At 44.4% G+C, this 23,669-nt stretch overlaps 1 protein-coding gene across 4 annotated transcripts in view; it reads left to right on the top strand.

Annotated features, from left to right (window-relative positions):
* The window catches only part of slc12a7b (solute carrier family 12 member 7b), a 59,429-nt gene that overhangs the window by 27,123 nt on the left and 8,637 nt on the right, over positions 1-23,669 (top strand). For all 4 annotated transcript variants that reach the window (XM_068709570.1, XM_068709567.1, XM_068709566.1 and 1 more), the window contains exons 2-20: positions 8,230-8,324; positions 9,412-9,543; positions 10,847-10,993; positions 14,115-14,169; positions 14,987-15,117; positions 15,212-15,453; positions 15,548-15,759; positions 16,301-16,468; positions 16,571-16,669; positions 17,016-17,073; positions 18,117-18,291; positions 18,389-18,507; positions 18,669-18,767; positions 19,390-19,509; positions 20,115-20,219; positions 21,301-21,469; positions 21,913-22,108; positions 22,508-22,677; positions 22,888-23,019. In XM_068709570.1, the coding sequence (XP_068565671.1) occupies positions 8,230-8,324; positions 9,412-9,543; positions 10,847-10,993; positions 14,115-14,169; positions 14,987-15,117; positions 15,212-15,453; positions 15,548-15,759; positions 16,301-16,468; positions 16,571-16,669; positions 17,016-17,073; positions 18,117-18,291; positions 18,389-18,507; positions 18,669-18,767; positions 19,390-19,509; positions 20,115-20,219; positions 21,301-21,469; positions 21,913-22,108; positions 22,508-22,677; positions 22,888-23,019 (2,624 nt within the window). The remainder of the gene's footprint in view (positions 1-8,229; positions 8,325-9,411; positions 9,544-10,846; positions 10,994-14,114; positions 14,170-14,986; positions 15,118-15,211; positions 15,454-15,547; positions 15,760-16,300; positions 16,469-16,570; positions 16,670-17,015; positions 17,074-18,116; positions 18,292-18,388; positions 18,508-18,668; positions 18,768-19,389; positions 19,510-20,114; positions 20,220-21,300; positions 21,470-21,912; positions 22,109-22,507; positions 22,678-22,887; positions 23,020-23,669) is intronic.

Genomic DNA, 23,669 nt, shown 5'->3' with positions numbered 1-23,669 from the left:
CCTCACCAGTATGTCATACATATATATATATATATATATATATATATATATATATATATATATATATATATATATATATATATATATATATATATATATATATATATATATATATATATATATATATATATATATATATATATATGCTGTATCTTATAAGATGCAGCATATATATATATATATGCTGTATCTTATAAGATGCAGCATATATATATATATATATATGCTGTATCTTATAAGATGCAGCATGTTGTTCCAGCCTCCAGCTGTGTAGTCCTGTGTGCTCTCTGGGCCTGTTCTGATCGATTGGTCGTCTCCACCTGGAGGTCAGATGGAAGATGAAGCTGCTCACTGAGGCAGCACCTGCAGTTTAAAATAGTGGAGCGTTATCGATTCACAGTGATACTCTGCGCTGCTTTTGCTCCGGATGGCAAATGTTCGCTCCGCTTTCTCAGCGATCACAAATGTTTTCCCTGAAAAAAAGAAGTCCCTTTCTGTATTGACATCCATCATCATTCTGTCTCCAGCCACACCCCCTAAAGCTGTCTGTCTGCTTCACTACTGCTTTCCTCACTTTCTTTGCTCCTCCCCCTTTGTGTGTGTGTGTGTGTGTGTGTGTGTGTGTGTGTGTGTGTGTGTTTGAACATGCACGCGCATGTGTAGCGGGGATCAGAAGCTCAGGGAGGTGTGTGTGTGTGTGTGTGTGTGTGTGTGTGTGTGTGTGTGTGTGTGTGTGTGTGTGTGTGTGTGTGCGTGTGCGTGTGCGTGCAGGTTGGTGGGAGGCGAGGGTGCTTTGTGATGCATGGCTGATGTCGCTGACATCGTCGTCACAGGCCACTTTCCACACACACACACACACAAACCCACGCGCTGTCACAGAAATAGCTGATCCTTCACATTATCCACACAGCACAGGCAGCATTCCTGACTTCTGCACCTTACTAACAGGATCTCTGTACTTTGGACGCACATTTAGTGGAGTTCCCCAAGGACCACTACTAGGACCCCCTTCCCTTGCACACCCCCTTTTTCAGCCCCGCTCCTCAGAATGGAGCCGAGGGGAAGCTCTCGACGGAAGGGTAAGTTTTTGATAACTAAGCCCTTTGCTAGCACCGCTTTATGCAACCTATGTTGGGGATGTTTGACTACGCGTGTTATGTTTTTGTTCTCTGTAGCTTATTTAATTTGTCGTTTATAGGCCTGCTTTGTAAGGCTGGTAGTTTTATTGATGAGCTTTTTGTTGGTCTGGTACTACGTTTCTCCGTTTCTGGCTTTGAAGCAGGCGTTGTTGTGTTGTGTTCTGGATTTAGTGTGAATTGTTTAAGTGAGGAAAAGCATTAAGAGCATCTGGCTCTGCTCCGCTTCCGTTGTTGTGCGGCTCACTAAGTCAACAGTCTGGATGAATGAATGAACTGTAACGATCACTGGGCAAAGAGAAATTCACCCTAAACATGTATGAACTGAATCTGTACTGAAGTGCATGTAAATGAAGTCCGTTTGCTTCCATGTTTCTGCTGATTCTCAAACCTTAATGATTTTTGAACTCCCACTGCCTCCTAAAGCTAACCCTCTTTTATTTCATGAGCCATGGGCTAACTCCGGCAGCGTTAGGCAGCTTACAACGTCATCACAGTGTTGCGGCTTAGTGGTTATAAATAGGATGCGTGGTCATTTATCACCACAGTGACCATGAGAGGCTTGAGCCTTCACCATTTAGCACATCCTCCGTGTACCTGGGCCTTGCAGGTGAATCTGCACCAATCGGTGAGCAGAGAGCCGAGCGTCTGCTCGGCTTCCTCACTGAAGGGATGTGAGCGACAGAAGAGGGCGGTTCACCAACGTGACATTCAGTCTTTCAGCAAATGACAGACTGACAGCCGCCCCGGTTAATAACTCCTTTCAACTGTGCGGTGCGTTGGCACAGGGATCCCACTCCCTCAGGTAACACCGCTGACTGTGATGCTCTTTAATGATCAGTTGTTAGGGCAGTCTAGCGTGCCCCGACAGGGAGGCGTTTAAAAAAACATCTGCCCTCGTAATAGCTTCATCCAGCAACGACACCATGACGTTGAGCCAATGTTTTGTTCACTGGCACTTGTGTAATTACCTATTTGAAGTAGATTTAAAGAATGAATTGAAAACGGTAGCTCCCCAGGTCAGAAATCAGTCCTAAAATGTTTAGTAGAAGACGGTCGATATGGGCCTGTCTATGTGACGGAATCAGCGCCGCTGCTAGCATGCTCCTGGTGACACCACTCTAAATCTTTCATCCATTTTTCGACAGTGCTCTGAGCACAACGTTGTCTTGAGCCGTCTTTTGGCCGCGAGCTCTTTCATTGATTATAATTTATTAAGTGTGCAATCAATTGAAGGTAGAGGGCTCAAAAATAATACGTGGAGATGAGCCCCGTGTTCCTCTGCAGGGTTAGTGTCAATCAGCAAACAGAGGGAACAACCCCTTTTCAAACATCTGTTCTGAACGGATGGCATTTTTAATATACGTATACACATCTAACGTCTAACGCTCACTGCCGTTACAATACTTTGTGCCCTCGAGCAATGTCGCACTTTTAGGGGTCGCCTAATGCGCTATAGCGCAGGGACACTGCTGGCCACCTGCAGAAGTGGAACACACCTGCATTCATTCATCAACAATTACACAAGAGGTTTCACCTCCTCCCTCTCTCGTACAGACACTCCAGTGGGTTCCTCGGGGTCCGTGTTCAGTCTGATTATGAATCATAACCGCTCGCATGAATCATAACCGCTCGCTAACAGGCTCAATTTGACTGTTGTAGAGAAGAACACTGCGGTGAATTAGATTCAAAAACACAGTCATTGCATTGTTTGTTGGATCAGCTGTCCACAGTGATGACGAGGGCTGTGTTTTATGATCGGACACCTCTATGTTTACGTATATGTGCAAAAGAAAAGAAAAGGGGAAGTGTCGAGAAGAGGGCGCGCGCACACACACACACACACACACACACACACACATAAAAGGAGATGCAATGTAGCCCAACATGCACTCGTTTACTGCCAAACGGTTAAATACAGCTCATAATACCCAGCAGTGAAGAAGGGACTCTGTGACTTTTTTTGGTGAATTATCGGGATACTCGTGAATATCGTCACGTGTGATTTGAAAAAGCTGTCTGACTCACTATCATGGTAGAGATGTAAAAGATAGAGCCTGTTTTACAAAAGTACAGGAATTATAACACATATAAAATTGTTACTTTTAAAAAAACCTTTATGATGACCTACTTTAGGGTCGTTTGATCACAAAAAAAGATGTTTACTAAAAGGATAGAAAGAAATATTAGAATGTTAGATGATTCTAGTATTCTTTTAGTGCCATTTTAAGACTTTTACGCATATAGAGGTAATTATTGGGATAGGGAAAAGTGTTTTCTTATGGCTAACACAGACTGTTGATTCACTGTTTGCTAAAAAGTCTTCAGGGTGGTTTTAGTTTAGAATGTGATTCAATTTACACTTGTTGTTGTTGTTGTTGTTGTTGTTGTTGTTGTAATATAAATGGAATATTCTCCACAGTGCAGTTCCACTTATTAGCAGTAAGACTCCACTTGCCTCCATCATAAGTAGACTCCACATCAGCATACATGCATTATAGCGCCCACATGACAGAATCATAAGCCTGGGGCCTTTACGGAGGCTGGGCTTTAGAGATTGGACGTCCTTTGCAGCCATCATCAGTTTCACTTGGAGCTTCCATCTGCATCGGTTCTCTCATCCCTTCCTGGAGAACAGGTGCACATTTGCCAACATTTACGTCATTCGCTCCTCACGAACACGTTTGATCGTGCGGTGCACTCTCAGCATTTCCTGAACCGACACGAGCAGCTGATGTTCGGACTTTTTGGCAATGCAGGATGGGTAATAATGTGAAAGAGCAGCATGTACCTGGTCACTCATCGTAACTGTGCCGATTGTGGCTCAGCGTGATCTGAACCTTTGTCTCCTCCAATGGCCAGCCTACAGGGAATAAATCATTCAGTTATTATTGTTTCCAATAAGGCAAACCCAGGTTGTTCAGCCCATGTGTGTGTGTTCCATGTAGTAAGAGGACACAAACATGGATTTCCAGGAAGCAGAGTGAATTAGTCCAGGATAAATGGCGACTTGTGTAATGTGCACAGAGGCTAACATCTGTCACTGCTACTGTACAAGAATCTGGACCATGTCCCAGAGGACTGTTTGACAGCACACACCAACGCACACTCACATGTACACACCAACATTTAGGATGATATGGAGACAGAATATGTTCATCTTCCATATCATCCCCCTTGTGTTCTTTGTCCCTGTGCTTCTTCTTTGGTGTATAATCTACTACCGTTACTGCTGGAACTGCAGTATTTGGTATCTACTAGGAGGATTTGTGACAGATGGCACCTTTGCTTAGTCTGGGTTAGTGATGTGCAACTTGAGTTCACGGGAGGATTTAATAACATGGAGGTGGGAATAAAAACGGTGCCACACATCTGCCTTTTTAGATATTATCTAGCTTAAAGGGGCACGAGATCCCGGCTCCCGTTGCAAACCAAGTCCTTACTTTTTGGAGTCCAATGCCTGTTCATTTTCTATTCGTTGTGAAAATGTGCAATACAAGACCAAACTGAATGAATTATGTGGGTGCAATGGTTAGCGCTAGTTCTCAACGGGGCAAAAGAATGAATTACATTAGCAAGAAGCTGTTGTTATCTTGCATTTACGGTGGCTCTGAATGGTCAAACCGCTCTGACAAATGGGGAAAAAACGCAGAAAATCAAACCTGTTCCAAAGAATTTGGTGCGTAAAAGCGATGGACACAACGTGTTGCGTTTCTTTTTAAAGCTACCAACAATTTCAGATGCAAAATACAGCAAAGAGAGTTTCTGTGACATTTTTGTTCCACATCAGGAAACAATTACGACCCAGAGCTCCAGCACAACGAGAGATAACCAATTGAGTTGAATTGCCGCGTCGCTAAATATTTTCTCAACCGTGTTGTCTGACTTATTGCGGCAGGTGTGGTGCGACCATTACACCTGAAGTGATTCCAGTGATTCTGTTCCCTCCCTGGCTGACGTCAGCCACCCTCCATGTCAGGAAAACTCACCAGATTTGGAAACAGCACTGCCGGTTTTAGCCTGCCGCCGCGCCTCAAAGAGGATTTAGTGAGTATCATTTAAGATTACCTGTGGTGTGTAGAGTCCTGCCAAGCTAACCGGTGACTGACGGGTCCATTCACCCTTGGCCACATCCTCGCTGTACAATGGTCATTATCTTAAATTCATTCCCCTTCATCCCAGCTTATTGAAACATTGTGCCGTCACCTATTATGTTCTGCTATCCCACTCAGACTGCGTTTTAAAGTGCTACACAGAGCAAGGACATAGTGACTTTCCCTGTGATTACCAGAGAGCTAAGCCACGCTGCAAGCCTCTTATTCCCCCTGCAGCTGGATCAAGCAGTAAAAGTTACCCATCAAATCCCCACTGAGAGTTCACAGTTCAGTTCCACTGATGAATGAAGGAGACTCAATAATGTGTCAATAATGTGATGGGGTGGAAAATGAATGAAAATGTATTTCTCGTCATATTTTCAGATATTGTGGGGAACAATTTGCTTCAGATGAAGCTGTTTGACTTTGACTAATGGAGCACTTTAATCTAAAAATGTCAGCTAACATTATGAAGCAACCGACGGCAAATCCATGCCACTTAGCTAAAATACAGCTAGCTGGCTAACCTTAGTCTAGCTTAGGTTACAGTTTGCTAATTGGCTCTTAGAAAACAAACGTTAGTGAAACACCTTTGCTTTGTATTGTTAAATCAACTGGCTTGTAGAAATTAGTGGAGAGAGACATGAACCGGGGAGTGAGCATAGATGTCACATCCTTAGAGTTTCACATCCTTCACATAGAAATCAGACCACAGTTATTATAGGAATTATTATTCCTGTAATAACATTATTTTACGGTTAATACATGTAAATTGCTTCTCTTAGTTTCTTTTAAAAGTACAATTTGAGGATGACAGTGCAATTAATGATTCAAGTCAATTTTATAAATTCATGAATTGCCTTAAGGGGTAAATGATAACTCTATCATAAGAAAATTAATCTGCAAGAATTTTGATAATTAATCACCATTTTGTAGTATAAAATGCCAAACATTTAATTTGCTCAAATTAAGGGATTTGCCTTTTTTATTTTTATTTTTTTAAATTGATCTCTGGAGTTTAATCTGTTCATCATACAAAACAATTTGAATAAGTCAAAAGGTCAACCAGCTCTGGGAAATTTCAATGGGATTTTGTTTCTGACAATTTACAGAATATTATGTGAATAGATTAATCTTTAGACAAAGCAATAAAAGAAGACATTGTCTGCAGCCTTTGTGCATAGAGCAACATTTTAGTGAAGAGTAAGAAGAAAGACGTGGACTTAAGTGGTTAAAGGAGGAGTCAAAGAGCCGGAGGGCTCGCATCGATAAACACCCACTCAGCAGTATTTTGACTGTCCTGACACTGAAGAGAACCACTGCATTGTGCTGCTTGTACTCGGTTACACTGACTAGTTGTGTCTGGAGGATAGCTTCACGTTCTTTCCTGCATCGTCCTCGTGTTTGTTCTTTGTGGGGGCTCTGGTTTGCTCTTCAGTTTAAGAGGGCTATAGTCACCTTCTCTGTTTGATTTGCTGTTGTAGTTTCCCTCTTTCATTCCTTTTTGAATATTTATTCAATTCAATTTATTTTGTATAGCCCAAAATCACAAATCACAAATTGGCCTCGGAGGGCTTTACATTCTGTACAGCATACGACATCCTCTGTCCTCTGACCCTCACATCAGAACAGGAAAAACTCCCCAATAAACCCTTCAACGGGGAGAAAAGAGGAAGAAACCTGAGGGAGGGCAGAGGAGGAGGGACCCCTCTATCAGGATGGACAGACGTGTGATAGATGTGAACAGAATGAACAACACAGCTACAACACATTCAGTGCATAGGACATCATGATTCATATAGTGAGAGTGGTGAGGACACACAAGAGGAGCTTGATAACTGACGCTTTGTAAGACTCTAGGAACATACATATTATGACCCATGTGTTGCCTGGTTGGACTGGTGCTTCCACCTTTTCTGAGTCAGCAGCCTGAAGGTGATTTTGACTTACAGTATTATTAAGGAGGGAACAGGGAATTATGGGAAATAAGTGAGTGGCTCTTCCTGTTTAAGTTGGATATTCTTTTTCTTCCCTAAAACAAATCAAAATGTGTTTTTTATTTACATGTGAATGCATTTATGCTTTCAATCCTATGACGCAGGAAGGGAAGCCCCCGCGCTCACAGATCATTTTCTGGATGTAACGTCCGTCACTCGTCACACTTGGACTTGACTGCAGCGTGTCGGCTGTCTTAGCTCCGGACACCGGCTGTCAGTTCGTTCACAACATTTGCTCAGTGCGTTGCCGCGTCGGTTGCCGGGCCCCGGCAGCAAAGAGACAAACGCGCCTCACAGTTTGGTTCTAGAATGTTGTCTCTGACGGCGGCTCGGCTGCAGCGTGTGATCACTGTGTGACTTCTGAGGTGGTCGAGGAAGCAGAGAAGAGGGTGTGCTTCTCAAAATGACCATGAACCAAAATATAGGTAGTTTGATTGAAACAGTAAATACCTTTAGTTCTTAAGCTGATGGGGTCGGAGCTCTAAATGAGATCCAATTGTATTCTGTTAAAGCGTATCCATTTGTTTCCAAACATGATGAGTACACAGTGTGTGTGTGTGTGTGTGTGTGTGTGTGTGTGTGTGGTAGCAGCTCAGTTACATAGAGTGAGTCCATTTTCCTTTTTAAAGTTAAGATATGAATTATTGATGCATATTATGAGAAGTCTTCATCGTGATCTGGATCATTAAAACTTAGATGCACATAAGAGCAAAGCAGAGACTCCAAAGTGGTTTTGGAGCATTTAGTCTGCACTGTTTGTTGAATGGAAAAATCCTTTCACCCCAGTAATGGTTTGGAATTGTTGGCTCGCAAAGTGATTTATTGTTTTTAGGTGTTATCATGGCAACGTCTGACGTGCTTTATGTGCAAAAGCTGGTTGCTAGTGTGAAACGAGGACAGGACCTGCACACTTTCTTTAAGATATTGGAAACGTGGAGTATTTATTGCCGTCCTACACCTTCTACTTTATTGTAAAGTAACAACTGTGCTGTGTGTCCACAGGTGATGGCGTCCCAAAGGAAAACAGTCCCTTCATCAACAACACAGACAACGACAAAGGCAACAACTACGATGGCACCAACATGGCCCTGTTTGAGGTGACCGTCTCATCAGCTGGATGGAGCCCTTGATCTCGGGGCAGAGGGGGGTGCTATGAATCATGACCGTAGACCTGTTTCCATTCACATATTCTCATTCGCTTTTTTGAAGTTTCACACCAAGTCTATGGACCATATTCAAATATGGTCACCGGTTGCAAAAAGCCAAGATGGCGACAACCAAAACGCCAAACTCAAGGCTTCAAAACCGCAGTTCACAAACCAGACGTGAAGACGACTACGTCCACTTCTTCTACAGTCTGTGTCCACGACGAGCGAATGGTCGTCTTCATCTCTTCACAACATGAAACATGACCAATAGAAGCTGACATGAAAGAACAATTAAAAGCTGCTCAATTCAAACAAATCACTGAAGAAAAATAGACGACTTATTTAGTTTAGAGGCAGATTACGCTGCAGCCGAGTCACTCCAAACCAGCTGATGCAAAGTGCTACATTCTTTTCCTTTTGTTTGTTTGTTTTTTTGCAGCGTTTCAAAGATATTTCTTAAAATTCGCTCCACAATTAGACGGAAACGCAGCTGATGTGATTCATTTTGTCAAATCCCAAACTGTGGGGTAGAAGCTGCAAATACATCGTTATCTTTCATTCACCGCCAGAACTACTTCTGCACTTTCAATTAGAACCAACTTTTAATGCTAACGCATCAGGGTCAGCTGCAGTGAACTAAAGAGATACACCAGGAGGTGGATCTTTTCTTAGCTTAACAATGCGTCAATCAGAGACTTTACTTGCCATAAAGGCTGGTGCGCTCCTTCAGGAACTCCCGGCTGAACTCTTTCCCGGTGCTTTGCTCTGCCATTTGGCAGACCTTGCCGGTCTGTGGTCACTGGCGCTTGTAAAGAATCAATTAGGCACCGCGGCTTGAGTTTTCACCACTCAGTCGGTCTGCAAGGAGCTGACCCAGCCGGGCTATTCTAAGACGCTTTGAACAGTTAACTAAATATTGCACTGTTCATTTTGACCCTGGAAGAGTTTGTCTTTTGATATTATATATATATGGTAATGTCAGTTTGTGATCCTGCTCTTGTTCAGCATATTTAAACAAATATTTTCCTTATTGCAGGATGAGATCGAAAGCAACCCCATGGTGTCGTCCCTTCTCGACAAGCTGGCAAACTACACCAACCTCACCCAGGGGGCCCAGGAGCACGAGGAGGCTGACAACGACGAGGGGCCCAAGAAGAAAGAAGTCAAGGTACAGCAGCGAGCCTCGTTTTGGTGCCAGGGTTTCATCAGAGCGGCACGGTTAACAGTTGCATAATAACACTGAACTATCGTTACATAACGGGGGGGCCTTGACCCATGAAGGGGCCGCTGTTCTTTCCTGGGATACGCAAACTTGATCACCTTTATTTCCCACTGTAATGTATAGTCATCCTGTTACCTTTGAATACAAAAGCTTTGAATTTAGCAAGTTAAATATCTATAAAGAGATATTTAAGAGATATATAAAGAGAGTAAGTACAAATCCAGTCAGTAAGCTTGTTCTGCTTCATTTATTGGTTTGCTGGGCTCGCTGGAAGCTCGTAAACACTACCGCTTTTGTCCTCAGGGACACAAAATGAAAGAATGAAGAATTTTACTCAGCATTAGATGCCGTATCACCAGTTGGGGCAACAACAGAGGCTACTTCATATGAAGCCCAGTATTTAGTTTTACTAAAAAGGACCTGATGACCCTGAGATTCAGAGAACAGCGGGTTTCTGAGAAAAGGAAAAGGAAAAGTAGCCCCAGTACGAGCATGCGGCACACAGATGCTTGTGTAACCACAGCCTCAGTCCCATGCCAGTTGCTCCATCCTGTCCCCTGCATGGAAAGAGGCCTCGGGCACCTCCCACCGGCTCGCAGGACCCGTCTTGGTCAAGAATTAAGCTGACACCATCTTCGCCCCTCTTTGTCTGGACCAGGAGGACTACTAGCACTGTGCATTTGGAGAGAGATGGCTAAAAAGGTTGTCAATAACGAGATGACCGATTGGACGTTTTGTGTTTTTCTGACATGCTTTTGCGGAACTACAGTTTTCTCTCATGGAATGCTTTCTTTTGTGGTGGAAGCGTTGACGGATTCTCCAAAAGTGTTGTCGCCGGTTGCTGGATAGTGTTGTGGTTTATGTTCATGTGTCACTGTGTTGTTCAGCGAATCGATGAAAGAGATGATTCACACAAGATTTTGTTTTTAAACCACAGCTTCTAAATTTAAAGCGTGGGGAAATGAATTAGGATCTTCACCACTATGTCAGATAAAAAAAATACGATTAATTAAACTGTATCGTCATGCTTTGTCCATTTCTTTGCAACTCTAAAAACAGATTTTGGTTTCATTATTTTATTTGGGGGGTGTAACTGATTTGATTAATACCAAGTAAATAAAATGTCTTCCTTTTTAACTTCCCCTTTAGATATGCCTTTATTTCCCCCCTTAAGCCTTCTTATTCCTGTCTTATTTTCTTGCTGCTTATTGTTGATAACATTGCTGAACCCCCCCCCCCCCCTCCACAGAGCCCTCAGATGGGGACCTTCATGGGCGTCTACCTCCCGTGCCTCCAGAACATTCTCGGGGTCATCCTGTTTCTGCGACTCACCTGGATTGTCGGCACTGCCGGCATCTTGGAGTCCCTGGCTATCGTCTGCCTGTGCTGCTCTTGTGTGAGTACTCAACCCTCTCTTTACCCGTATGTTACACTTCCTAAAAACACCTTCAAAAATCAAGAGCAGAGGGGGGGTTTTAACATCTGCAGCTGCTCTGTGTGAGGATGGTCCAAACTGAAAGGAGCTGGAGTGACTCTTGATGTGGATGTTAAGTGTCCTTTATCAAGGATTTAGAGCCATTAGAGCAATGACATGCACGGTTATGTAAGAGTGCGCTTAATGTACACATCCAGTGCTTTAATGCCTTATGAATACATTAGCACACCAGAGTGAATATGTGTCCATGAGTTCTTCATGACGGGGGGGGGGGGGGTAGATGCGACTTTTATTGGCAGACGGGTCAAAACGTTGGACTGACGGCAGTAATGAGTGACAGGCAGGTTGACTTAGTGGTCACTGATCCCTCCTATATTTAGCCACTGTGACTCTCCATTTCCCATACGCTCCTCGCCTCTAATGGCTCGTGTAATCCCTCCATCTGCAAAGTGTCAGAAACACAGCGACATGCACACCCACACAGTGGCTATATTTGCCGATTCCACGGCAGACAATGGATTACTTCAGATTAATCAGGGAAAGTACCTCGAAAAAAAAAAACGAAACCTCGGTCACTCTGTCAGTCGAATGCCTTTCTCCTAATGATGGAACGCTCTAACAGTTTGACGTGATCAATGTCACTGACAACATGGCCACAGACACCACCTTCCAGACTATGCAACGTCAAGAATTTAAAATCCAAAATGTATTTCCTTTCTCTTGTAACTGAAAGAAGCAGTCAAAGCCCTGAATTTCAACGATTTCATTTATTAGAATAATGATGTACTGTGAATGAAAGTATGTAAGCCATTACACTGCGTCTGTGGCTCCGTGATTTAACATCAGTAGCTGTAAATACAGTGGACTCCATTTTCATTCATTACCATCTAGCTGAAGAGGGTTGGGCGGGCTGACCCTCCACCGCGGCGCTGCTGTTACGTAACAAGAGAGCCAAGCTTAGTCAAACAGATTAATGTTCATTTTCTCTGCTCAGGCCGCATCTGACTTTGCTCTGATGGTTCCACATCAGCTACCTGTTTATAGGTCATGCTTTTTGTGCTCTTGACCCAACACCAGAAATGTCTAAAAATAACTGAAGGGGATTGACTTTAGTGCAGCCCAGTGCTGATTTACTATGAGCACTTTCTTGTTTTCATACTCCCTTATTATTCATCACTCATAATTCAGTACTTCTTCCTTTTGTCAATGTCCACATGAAAGCCAGTGTGAAGCGTTTCTGTTTCATTGCAACCAAAAGAACTACAAAAGATGAGAATGAAGAGGCTCAGAGAGTCAGGAGGGCTCCCATGAGACCAGGTCTCACGCGAACACGAGAGAGCCCAGATGCTCTTGTTCATTAGCTCAGTGCACAGCTCATCACGTCATGCTTAGCCTGGGCTGTGTGGAGCTCGACCACATGTATACAGCAGGACCGTGACCTTTTTCCACTTCACAATGAAAATAGATCAGTCGACAATGGGATTGTTTGTTGTAAATTAAAAGCATTAAAATCGACTACTAGAGCTTGTTTATTAAAACAAGAAGTGTCAGCGGAGGATCCCTCGGACCACTCGGATCCAGGCTAAGTCCTGAATATCCTCAAATCCTAGAAACACCCCCATTTACAGCTAACATGCAGTTGCAGCTGTAAAATGCAGTGAACTATGTGATTAATCTGTGATACAGGCCTCGTGTCAATCCTTGTGCCAGGTTGATTTAGGTACTAGACCTAGGTGTTCTGGGCCACATTCATTCATTTGATCGATACATATTGATACGTATTGACTGGCCTCCTGTCATTCTGTCACAGCCTGCTGAGTGTCCCTGCAGCAGTAGCTGTGTTGTGTCTTCAGGTCACTACTAGCACCTGTTTTATTTGTGTTATTTGTCTCAAAGCTGCATCGCTCACATTATCGTAGAAGACCAGTTGATTATGATTGCGGTTACCTGACTATGACGTTCTCTTTGTTGTCTCCATCCTGTGATGCTAACATGATATTCATGATTCATGAGTGATTCTGGGTTTAACTTAGCCTCACTACATTAGAGTCATTATTAGCTGCTCGTAGATGTTCACATGTATTTAGTCTTTGATTGTGTCAGTTTGCTCACTTCTTAATGTGGATCATTAAAGAAATGTGAAACACCAGAAGCAAATCCATTAGTTTTGCTTGTACTGCCAGTGATGTATTGGTTAACTCTGAGCTCCGTGGATCACCTGATGTCTGGGTAAAGCAGCTGTTGGACCATGTTTGGGTCTGACTGGCCTCTGGCTGAGTTTCTTCTAGAATCCCCTAAATCCCACAGACTCCGGTACCAAGTGTGTCCACATGGGAATTGCGTGGTCCTCTTTCAACCTGGAGGACATGTCTCTTTGCTGTAACTGACTCAACACAAGCTCGTGTTTAGCTGCTTTAGGTTTCAGGGGAAGCGGAAGTTAAACTTGTCAGCTAATTGGCTTTGCTCCAGATCGTCTGCCACTTTAAACTGGACGTCCGGCACAAGGTTTATCTCGGCCGTGTCCTTGTCCTCGTCCCTGCTCCCCTCCTCCTCCTCCTCTTTCCTTTGTCTTCTATTCTCTCTCACCTTCATGCTTTCTCCTCTCCCTCTTTCTTGCACCCTTTAAGTTTCCTGGTGTCGTTCTCTCTTTTCTCTTCTTTGTGCCTCTTATCTCGTCTCCCTGCTCTGCCCTCTCTCTCATCTGGGAGCGCTGTTAGGTAACAGGCTGATGGAAATATCCTCCGTCGCAAGGACTTCACGGAGCGATTTCACGGAAAAGCTCGTATCCATTACCGATCTGAGAGATTAGAGTAGAAGCCCCTAAGAAGTATTGTAACTGGATTTATGACCAAGGACTCCGAGTTTCCTCTTGTCCTGAAAATCCAGAAAATGTGTTTATGTGATTTATTGAAGGATTATTAGGTGGGCATGAAAAGTTACTTTTTTAAAATGACCTTCATACTTGGTTTTGAATGTGTGATGACAGCATCACAAGCTCCCGTGTTACAATGCATTATTGGAGGTCCTGTGCGTCGGGTCTTTAGAGTTGACAGCTGTGTTCTCTGCTGTCCTCTGTCAACAGACCATGCTGACAGCCATATCCATGAGTGCAATCGCTACCAATGGTGTTGTGCCAGGTAAGACGCTTCGTCACTCGGACATACACAAACTTAAGAGATAAGAGCCGTCCTCGCAATTTATTTTTATTTTTATTTTTTCTTCTTAATTTTCTAACATAGGATAAAGTAGAGCAATAGGAATCAGCTGATGCAACTGGAGTGTTGCTATTTGATGGGTTGCTGAATAAACTTATTTTATAGGATATTTTATGACTTCTCCTTCCTCCTTTGGTTTAACTGATATAATTGTCAGATTGACTGTTTTAGGTCCCAGGGCTTGATCAAAACCTTGACAACAATGTCCCTTTAGTGCATCCATGGACGTATTACAGCACGTCTTAGTTCCTCAAAAGATAACCCCTATAAACAAATTCTGCATTCATTGGTATCAGAAGCCTTCTGGTTGTTCTTTGGAGTCTGAGTAATATTGACCAATCACGTTCCTGCAGGCCTTGGTTGCATGCAGGTAAACAGCCGGTGTGGAGGCGGAGCGCATTGGCTAAAACGCAACCTGAGAACACATTGGCTATCGGCCGACCAAGACGTAGCTTTTTATTGGTTTGAAATTAGCTCGTAGACTGGTAACCTGGGAAAGAACCCGGTCGTACACATAGTCTCTCAACTCCAGTCTCGCTTCTCAAGTTGCTAATTGGACCGTTAACAATGAGCAGCACACTGAAAAGGAAATCTTGGCCCAGATATACACCGGAACCCCAAGAATATAGAGCCTTGCCCCCAGAGGCTTATCCATCGTCAGACCGATAAGTCTTCCTGAGAAGCTGAGAAGTTTCCTTTCTCTCATAAAACTCACTCTGTGCTGCTCTCTTTCTCCCAGCTGGAGGCTCCTACTACATGATTTCCAGATCTCTGGGCCCAGAGTTCGGTGGAGCTGTCGGTCTCTGCTTCTACCTGGGCACGACCTTCGCTGGCTCCATGTACATCCTCGGTACCATAGAGATTCTGCTGGTGAGTGAACACTGTGCGACGACTTCTTCGACAAAGCGGCCGTCCTCTACTGTATCTCCGCCACCTTCGTCTTTTTTTCCCCTTCTCCATACAGACCTACATCGTGCCTAAAGCAGCCATCTTCGTGGCAGAGAAGAAGGAGGACGAGGTGAATGCCCTGCTGAATAACATGCGCGTTTACGGCACGTGCTGCCTAGCGCTGATGTCCGTGGTCGTCTTCGTCGGGGTGAAGTATGTCAACAAGCTCGCGCTGGTCTTCCTGGCCTGCGTCATTCTCTCCATCCTGGCCATCTACGCTGGAGTCATCAAGACCATCTTTGAGCCACCGGACTTCCCGTGAGTCCGAACGATAACCTTCGATGTTGCAGAAATAGTGTCAGACTAGTTTAATCAGCGTGTGATTTTTAAAATGTCTCGCTCCTCCACGCAGTATTTGCATGTTGGGGAATCGCACTCTGCAGAACCACAACTTCGACAGCTGTCTCAAGACGGAGGTCATCGACAACTTGACGGTCACTACCAAGCTGTGGAAGCTGTTCTGCGACGGGCCCGAGCTCAACGCCACCTGCAACGACTACTTTCTCCTCAACAATGTGACCGAGGTGCAGGGCATCCCCGGACTTACCAGCAAAGTCATTTCAGGTTGGAACACTGTGTTTCTTCTGGAGGGTTCAGTAGAAGTGTGCAAATGTGGTGGAGGTTTTTGTCTCACTCTTCTTCTCCACCAGCTGTGGATAGTGTAGTGGTTTGTTAGATACTCACATCTCAACAGGAATCTCCTCCGCAACTGACTGCAACGTTTCATTAAGTACTCAGAACCTTCCTCAATCTTATGTAAGTGTTGACGAGGACAAACTAATTCTACTCTAAACCCTGCAAAAAAATGCATTCCTGAAATATTTCTTGTGAAGCATCTGGGTCAAACGTGTGCAGACCTGTGATTATTTTACTCTCTCTGCTTTCTCCCATCTCGCTGTCAAATAGCTCCTCCTTCACCATATCATCATCCTCTTTCTCCAAACTACTTTTCTTTTCTGCCCAGTTGCAGATAAAGACCAGGCTCCACTAATATCATCAGTATTATACTATTTGTTACTAAGGCTATAATGGCACAGGCATATGGCCATAGTCTGCTTTTTGATCTACATCCAGTTGCTTGACCGCTGCCTCTTGTCTCTTGTAGAAAACATGTGGTCAGTGTATGGCCCTCTGGGTAAGTTGGTCGATGACCAGAAGCTGGCGTCAGTGGGGGGAGGTGCCTCTGCCCAGGACAAGTACATGCCCTATGTCGTCAACGATATCACCACCTTCTTCACGCTGCTGGTCGGCATCTACTTCCCGTCCGTCACCGGTGAGACTGCGACACAAACGCACACTCATTATAGTCGAAACTGATCAAATTAGTTTAATTTCTAGAGCTCTTCTGTCGTGACCCTCCGCTCCCCACCTTCAGGTATCATGGCTGGTTCAAACCGGTCCGGTGACTTGCGGGATGCCCAGAAGTCCATCCCCATCGGGACCATCTTGGCTATCGCCACCACCTCCTTCATCTGTATCCTTTAACCTTTCTGTGAGAACAATATCACAAAGTCTTGTCACATGGCTGTAAACTGTAAGTTTAAAAATGTTCTTCCAGCTTAATCAGCTGGGCCTTAAATTGCTTAATATGGAGCTTGTGAATGACAACTTCAGATGCCAGAAATAGCTGCCAGGTTTATAGGTTGTTGGCAGGGGAGCCATTGGAACAAGAATCAAAGTCTGCCAAAGTACTAATACGACAGAGCAGGTTCCATCTGTAGGACTGTGGGTAGTGTGGATAACTTTAGCTTTAGAGCAACAGGAAAGGGAGGAGTCTCTGCCCACGGGTTGAATCTACTCTCCTGAACGGTGCTTTCCAGACGTCACCTGCGTGGTTCTGTTCGGTGCCTGCATTGAGGGAGTTCTGCTTCGAGACAAGTAAGAGAATAAGTATAAAAGACAAACGGTACACATTCTATCACTTCGGTTTTGTTCCCCCTCTTCTCTTTTAGTATCTCGAGGGCAGATGGATACGATTATGTAGTCGTGCCCTCATCACAAGAGACTCAGTTTTCCTCGCAAATACTTTCTGATCATGTGATGTGAATGGACCACTGTACCGTCACAAACACATTCTTATCCTGAGTCCTGAGAAGCACGTTGAAAGTAATTTGACGCTGTTAATAGAGCTCCATTAAAAAGTCATCAATGAGCCACACTGTTGCACTGGCTGACATCTTGCTTCACTGCCATGAACACATCCGCTGTACTTTATTTTGAATGAATTATCGGTGCGGATTGTATTGCAAATCGTTCAGCAGCTACTGGAACAGTTTCAAAACTCGTTGTCCCCATTAGTCACACAAAAACATGTGACTATAGGTTCCAAGTTGAAAAACAAAAGAAACACAAGTCACTCTTTAATGCTTCATTAACCGTCCTGCCTCCAGAGGGCGCACACATTCTGCTGCTGAAAGTAGTCCCCAACAGATGCTCGATTTCTTCTTCTTTGATTATTGTTGGCTTAGGATAGTAGTTCCCAGGTTTATTCAGCCTCTTTTAAAAATGAGTACGTCTATGTTTGTGAAAGATTAAAGATTTACATCATTGGGTTGAAGAGGTTTTGTGCTGAGAACCTCAGACTGGCTGGGTACCTTGTAAAGTTTTGACAGATGGACTAAAGCACGGTTGCTTTTGGTCTTTTCAGGGGATTTGATGACAATGATAAAAATAAAGAATAACACCAGCTTTATCATAACATGCAAAACACAAGTTTCACAGTTCTCCACGACACAAAAGGTCTTTTTAGTGATGTAAAACATGCTCTTATGGATGCATAGATGCACCCACAGAACTTGCTACTAAGATTTAAAGATTTAAAGTTATTGAAATGAACGATTTGAAATGCTGGTAACACACCTGCATGCTATATGGCTGAATACAGACATCAATTAGTGTAAACGATTGTTTTTGCATTGCAGATTTGGTGACGCAGTGAAGGGGAACCTCGTGATCGGCACGCTATCGTGGCCCTCTCCCTGGGTCATTGTGATCGGCTCCTTCTTCTCCTGCTGCGGGGCGGGGCTGCAGAGTTTGACCGGCGCCCCCCGCCTGCTGCAGGCCATCGCACGAGACGGCATCGTACCTTTCCTGCAGGTCAGACGCACGCGGTCAACACAAATACAGTCCAAGCCGTCCTCAGCCTCATGTGCTTTGTTGCTTTGATGTCATACGTGACTGCGTGTGTTCGTAGGTGTTCGGTCACGGGAAAGCTAACGGAGAACCCACCTGGGCTCTGCTGTTGACCGCTGGGATCTGTGAGATCGGTATCCTCATCGCCTCCCTGGACGCCGTGGCTCCGATCCTCTCCATGTCAGTATCTGTTTGCATAGTCATATTACAGCCTCTCTTTCCATAGAACCAGATCAGTAGACAAAAGTCCATGATCCCTCAAGTATTTGACTTCTTGAAGCCGCTTTCAGTGGCTCATGAAGTGGAGATTGAGATGATGAGTGAATGTCCTCCTCCCACAGGTTTTTCCTCATGTGCTACCTGTTTGTCAACCTGGCCTGTGCCCTTCAGACCCTGCTGCGGACGCCCAACTGGAGACCACGCTTCAAATACTACCACTGGTGGGCGATGACTCACCTATATTGGTCACTCTCTGCATTGACTCTGTCACAGTGAAAGAAGAGGATATTGTTATGAAATTATTGTTCAAACTTTTAATTATTATTAAGTTATTTTTTATTAAAAGTCACTGAGGTTCATCTGAGGCTTTTAACGCTGCATGTTTAACAATCTGTCAGGCGTTTTTAAGGTATAATATATAACTTTTCCGCATTATGTCTAAAACCAACGAAACCTATGTTATTTATTTTTAACTATCCCAAATGTTTCCAACAATTTTCTAACCCAGAGAAATCTGTCATTTGAATTAAGGTAACCGTTTGTTTAATTTGGTTATAGCTTCTTTGCTCATGCGTCGACTCAGCGTTGTCTGCCAGAAGTTATAAATGGACCTTTTTAGATCTTGGTCTTTTGTAACTGTATATTTTAACCAGATGAAAAATGGCACAATATGTGTTTAACCTTACTGTGAGTCTTTCCTCATGAAGTTTGTTCAGTGGGGTTTGTGTGATGGTGGCCTGAGGTCAGTCCAGCAGTGCAGGACAACCCCAGCTGTCCATTCTGTCCATTCTGTCTCTGTCCATGTAGTTCCTGGAGTTGTAAAGTGTGTGTTTCCTCCTGCAGGGCTCTGTCCTTCCTGGGAATGAGCTTGTGTCTCGCTCTCATGTTCATCTGCTCCTGGTATTATGCTATTGTGGCCATGGCCATCGCTACCATCATCTACAAATACATTGAATACAGAGGGTAAGAATGACTGTGTATGCAATATGTTTTCATAAAGTATGTACAACACTGATACATTATATAGAGAATATAAAATGCTGCAAGATCCATGCATGTGATCAGACATCTTGATATGTATTGCTCTACCTACGCTGTTAACAGGCACGATACACTGCTTTAAAGGCAGGATTTACCTGCGCTACTGTGTAGGGGAAAACAGATTCCCTTCATTTTTGAATAAGTAAACATGCATTTAGGGTCATCCGCCTCATTATACAATGAGCTCAGTGTTCTACAGTTGTTCTACAGTTGTGCTCCGCTCGTGAGAACAGTGTGTTCCTCCAGACTAGGATGTTAAAAAAGGCCTCTTGGGATGATACCAAATGTAGCTGCTGAGCTCAACACAGAGGTACTTGCTGTGTGTTGAAACTGTTCTCACAGAGCCAAAGGAACTGGACTAAATCAGCAAAACACACAAGACACCATTTAAACCAGCAGGTGTGAAAACAGTGTGAGACTGTTGAAATACATCCACTGGCTTTGGTTCTTAACAATCTGTGTGTGTCGTCATGGTGTTGCCTCTTGTTCGTGTCAGTAATTCACCGTCAACCATTTGTCGGCTGTAGGGCAGAGAAGGAGTGGGGAGACGGCATCCGTGGCCTGTCGCTCAATGCAGCCCGCTACGCCCTCATCCGCCTCGAGGAGGCTCCACCGCACACTAAGAACTGGAGGTACAGTATGTTGTGTGTGTGTGTGTGTGTGTGTGTGTGTGTGTGTGTGTGTGTGTGTGTGTGTGTGTGTGTGTGTGTGTGTGTGTGTGTGTGTGTGTGTTTGATACATAGTGAGGACCGAAACAAGTTTTTAACCAACCGAGTGAAGACATTTTTGGATGGTGAGTTGGCCTGTTTGAAGGTTAAGACTTGGTATCAGGGTTTAGGTTGGGGTTATGGTGATCATATCTGCATATGAAGGCATAATCTGGTAACAGGACAAGATTTTGGTATCAGAAGCGTTCTGGTTTCCGTTTTACAGCCCCAAGAGACAAATTTGGTTTGAGCAGGCGCTGGTTGAATGCAGCCCGTGTGGAGAGCTAACGTGGCGGAACGCATTGGTGCAAAGTGGGAAGTCGCCAGCTAATGTCTGACAATGATTTAGCTTTTCATTGGTTTAAAATGGCTTGTGAACTACCTACCGGTCGTACACGCCACCTCTCAACTCAAACTCCATTATGGCATCTCAAATGCTTAATCAGACTGCAAACAATAACCGGCACAAGGAGGAAGAAGTCTTGACCTGGGTATCCGCTGGCTACACCGTTATCCCAGAAATATTGTTCGTTGTCCCCAGAGGCTATATCATCATGAGCCCAATAGCTGATTGGTTCTGAGTTTGTTGTTAGGGTTAGGGTGTGTGTGTGTGTGTGTGTTTACAGTAGACACAGTGCCACCTGTCACCGTTGCTGTGGACAAAAGAGAGACCGGAATAGACACAGAGAGTGAATTTGAGTCATTTCTTGGTCCTAATGTGACAGAGGAGGTTGATGTTTCTTTATACTGTACTGAGGACCAGACTGCCTGAAACACCAAACCAGTTTCATGTACTTTCTTGGCACACTCAGTGTGGATTGATGTGATGTTTCCAATGATACAGTTGGTGCTCATTGAAGATATCAGTTGCCCCTCTTGTGCCAAAGGTCTCCCTGCATAGTCATCAATAATGTGCTTTACTCACAGCGGCGTTACTTTAGGCAGTTGATTTGAACTGTGGCAGATAAATCTGACTTCCCTTTTCTCTCTCTTTCTATGTCTCCAGGCCTCAGTTGCTGGTGCTGCTGAATCTTGACTCGGATCAAGGAGTCAAACACCCCCGCCTGCTGTCCCTCACCACTCAGATGAAGGCAGGGAAAGGCCTCACCATAGTGGGGAACGTTCTAGAGGGGACCTATCTCACCAAAGACACAGAGGCCAGGAAGGCTGAGCAGGTACGTTGGAGATGTGTACACCAGCATGCATTGGCATACATGCAAAACAAGAATGCAGGCAACAAAGTATATTGTTATTTAATCTGCACCAACTGTGTTTCATACTACTTTATTTATTATCTGCTCAGAATTGCTAAGAATTACAGTCCAAATCAGGTATGGTTCCTTTTGGTTTGTGTTTACAATTGTTGGCCCACAAACACATCTGTTGTGTCCGGAAGCGTTTTACACCCGGGCTGCAGGTGATCTCTGCCATCTACTGGCCAGACTGAGTAGGTCCTTTGATTAGATATTTCTTTTCAACCTCATTAGACCATTTTTAATCCGTGGAATACTTTTCCTGCAAAAGCATCTTGTGCAGAAGCTGAAATTCCAAATTACACAGACTGCTGTCTTCATGGCATGACGAGAGTGCTGAATGGTAATCGTCTTTCTCTGTTCAGAACATCAAGTCCGCCATGTCAGAAGAGCGAACAAAGGGTTTCTGCCACGTCGTGGTGTCTTCAAACCTCCGAGACGGCGTCTCCCACCTCATCCAGTCCGCGGGGCTGGGAGGCATGAAGCACAACACGGTCCTCATGGCCTGGCCCGGCACCTGGAGGCAGGCCAACGACCCGCAGTCGTGGAAGAATTTCATAGGTACTGAGCGGGAGACCGTCGAAAAATAAATTGAAGTACATATGTAGGTAGAGAAACACGGTAATCTGAGTATTGTGGACAATTACAGAAAATTCCATCCAAATTCATTTAAAAATGCATGGGAAGTAATGATAATACATCTTACATTGCATAGCTGCACAGCTGCTGATGCAGTGCAATAAGTGGTCTGCAGTGTTTTAACTCCCCCGTATAGTATGGGCTCAACTAGCTCAGGCCCTCGGTGGAGGTGACACCAAGAGGAGAACCCGGTAGTATCCACAACTTTTGACAAGGGAAACCCAAAAAAAGAGCGAGTTAAGCCGAGCTGTACCATGCGGTGGAAAAGACTCTCTCTCTCTCTCTCTGTGTCTCTCTGTCTCTTTTTCTCTGTCCATCCAGAGACAGTGCGGGAGTCCACAGCAGCTCATCATGCCTTGCTCGTGGCTAAGAATGTGGACAGCTTCCCGACCAACCTGGACCGCTTGGGGGAGGGCACCATCGACGTGTGGTGGGTGGTTCACGACGGAGGCATGCTGATGCTGCTGCCCTTCCTGCTGCGACAGCACAAGGTCGGTGGATATCTCATGAGATACGCCCACAAGTCATTGTTTCACATTTATTTTTGCCCAGAATCCTTCTTTAACACTTTATTTTAGAATAACCCCCCCCCCCTCGGTCCTGCTTTATCTCACTAATCCATCCATCTCAACCCCTGGCTGAAGGTCTCACTTTTCCCCTCATGCCTTCTTCCATAACAACGGTGTCTTTCGGTTGTCCAGGTGTGGAGGAAGTGTAAGATGCGCATCTTCACTGTGGCCCAGATGGACGACAACAGCATCCAAATGAAGAAGGATCTCCAGATGTTCCTCTACCACCTGCGCCTGAATGCAGAAGTGGAAGTGGTGGAGATGGTGAGACTTTACATGATAGAATAGCACACTGCATTGCATCTTGCAACGGTAATGATGCATCACTACACTGGAATCTCTATCACAGCTTTATTAAGTTCTGAGGTAGAAACAAGTCAAACTGTCAGCTACGTTCACTTCAGTTACTCCTGCAGCATGAAGTAGACCCTTTTTCAGTTTCAGTACCAGAGCACTTGAGTTTGTCACATAGTGCTGAACAGTGACAGAACCTCATCTTTCACTCTTAAAGGGCCAGGACGTTTCATCCATCAACGCTTTATAAAGAAACACTATCTATTTTATATGTTGTCGTCTCTTGGTTTGCAAGACATCTATGATTTGAATAAAATGTGAAAGTACGGTGAGACAGCCCTCTCCCATCATGAGTGAGTAAATAGATGGTGATGTTTATTTCAAATTTGGGACTTTGAACTTAAGTTTGGTTGCCAAGCAGTAAGACAAACCAGTAAAATACACAAAATGAACAAACTGCTGTGGAGAGTTGGGGCGAGTAAGTAGCAAATGCACTCCGCCGATCGGTGCATCTTAAAAAGAGATGTGGTTGGTGCATTGCTTTCTTCAGGCAGCAGGGGGCGATTGACCTTCAACGACCTGGTCTAAAGTCAATGACGTGGTATTTTCCCACTATTTAA

This window comes from Cebidichthys violaceus, unplaced genomic scaffold (genome assembly GCF_023349555.1).
Source record: "Cebidichthys violaceus isolate CVI_PGR_0920_01 unplaced genomic scaffold, fCebVio1.0.p SCAF_15, whole genome shotgun sequence".
NCBI classification, from domain to species: Eukaryota; Metazoa; Chordata; class Actinopteri; order Perciformes; family Stichaeidae; genus Cebidichthys; species Cebidichthys violaceus.
Note: the sequence above shows the minus strand (reverse complement) of the source record. Positions and strands in the feature narration are given on the sequence as shown.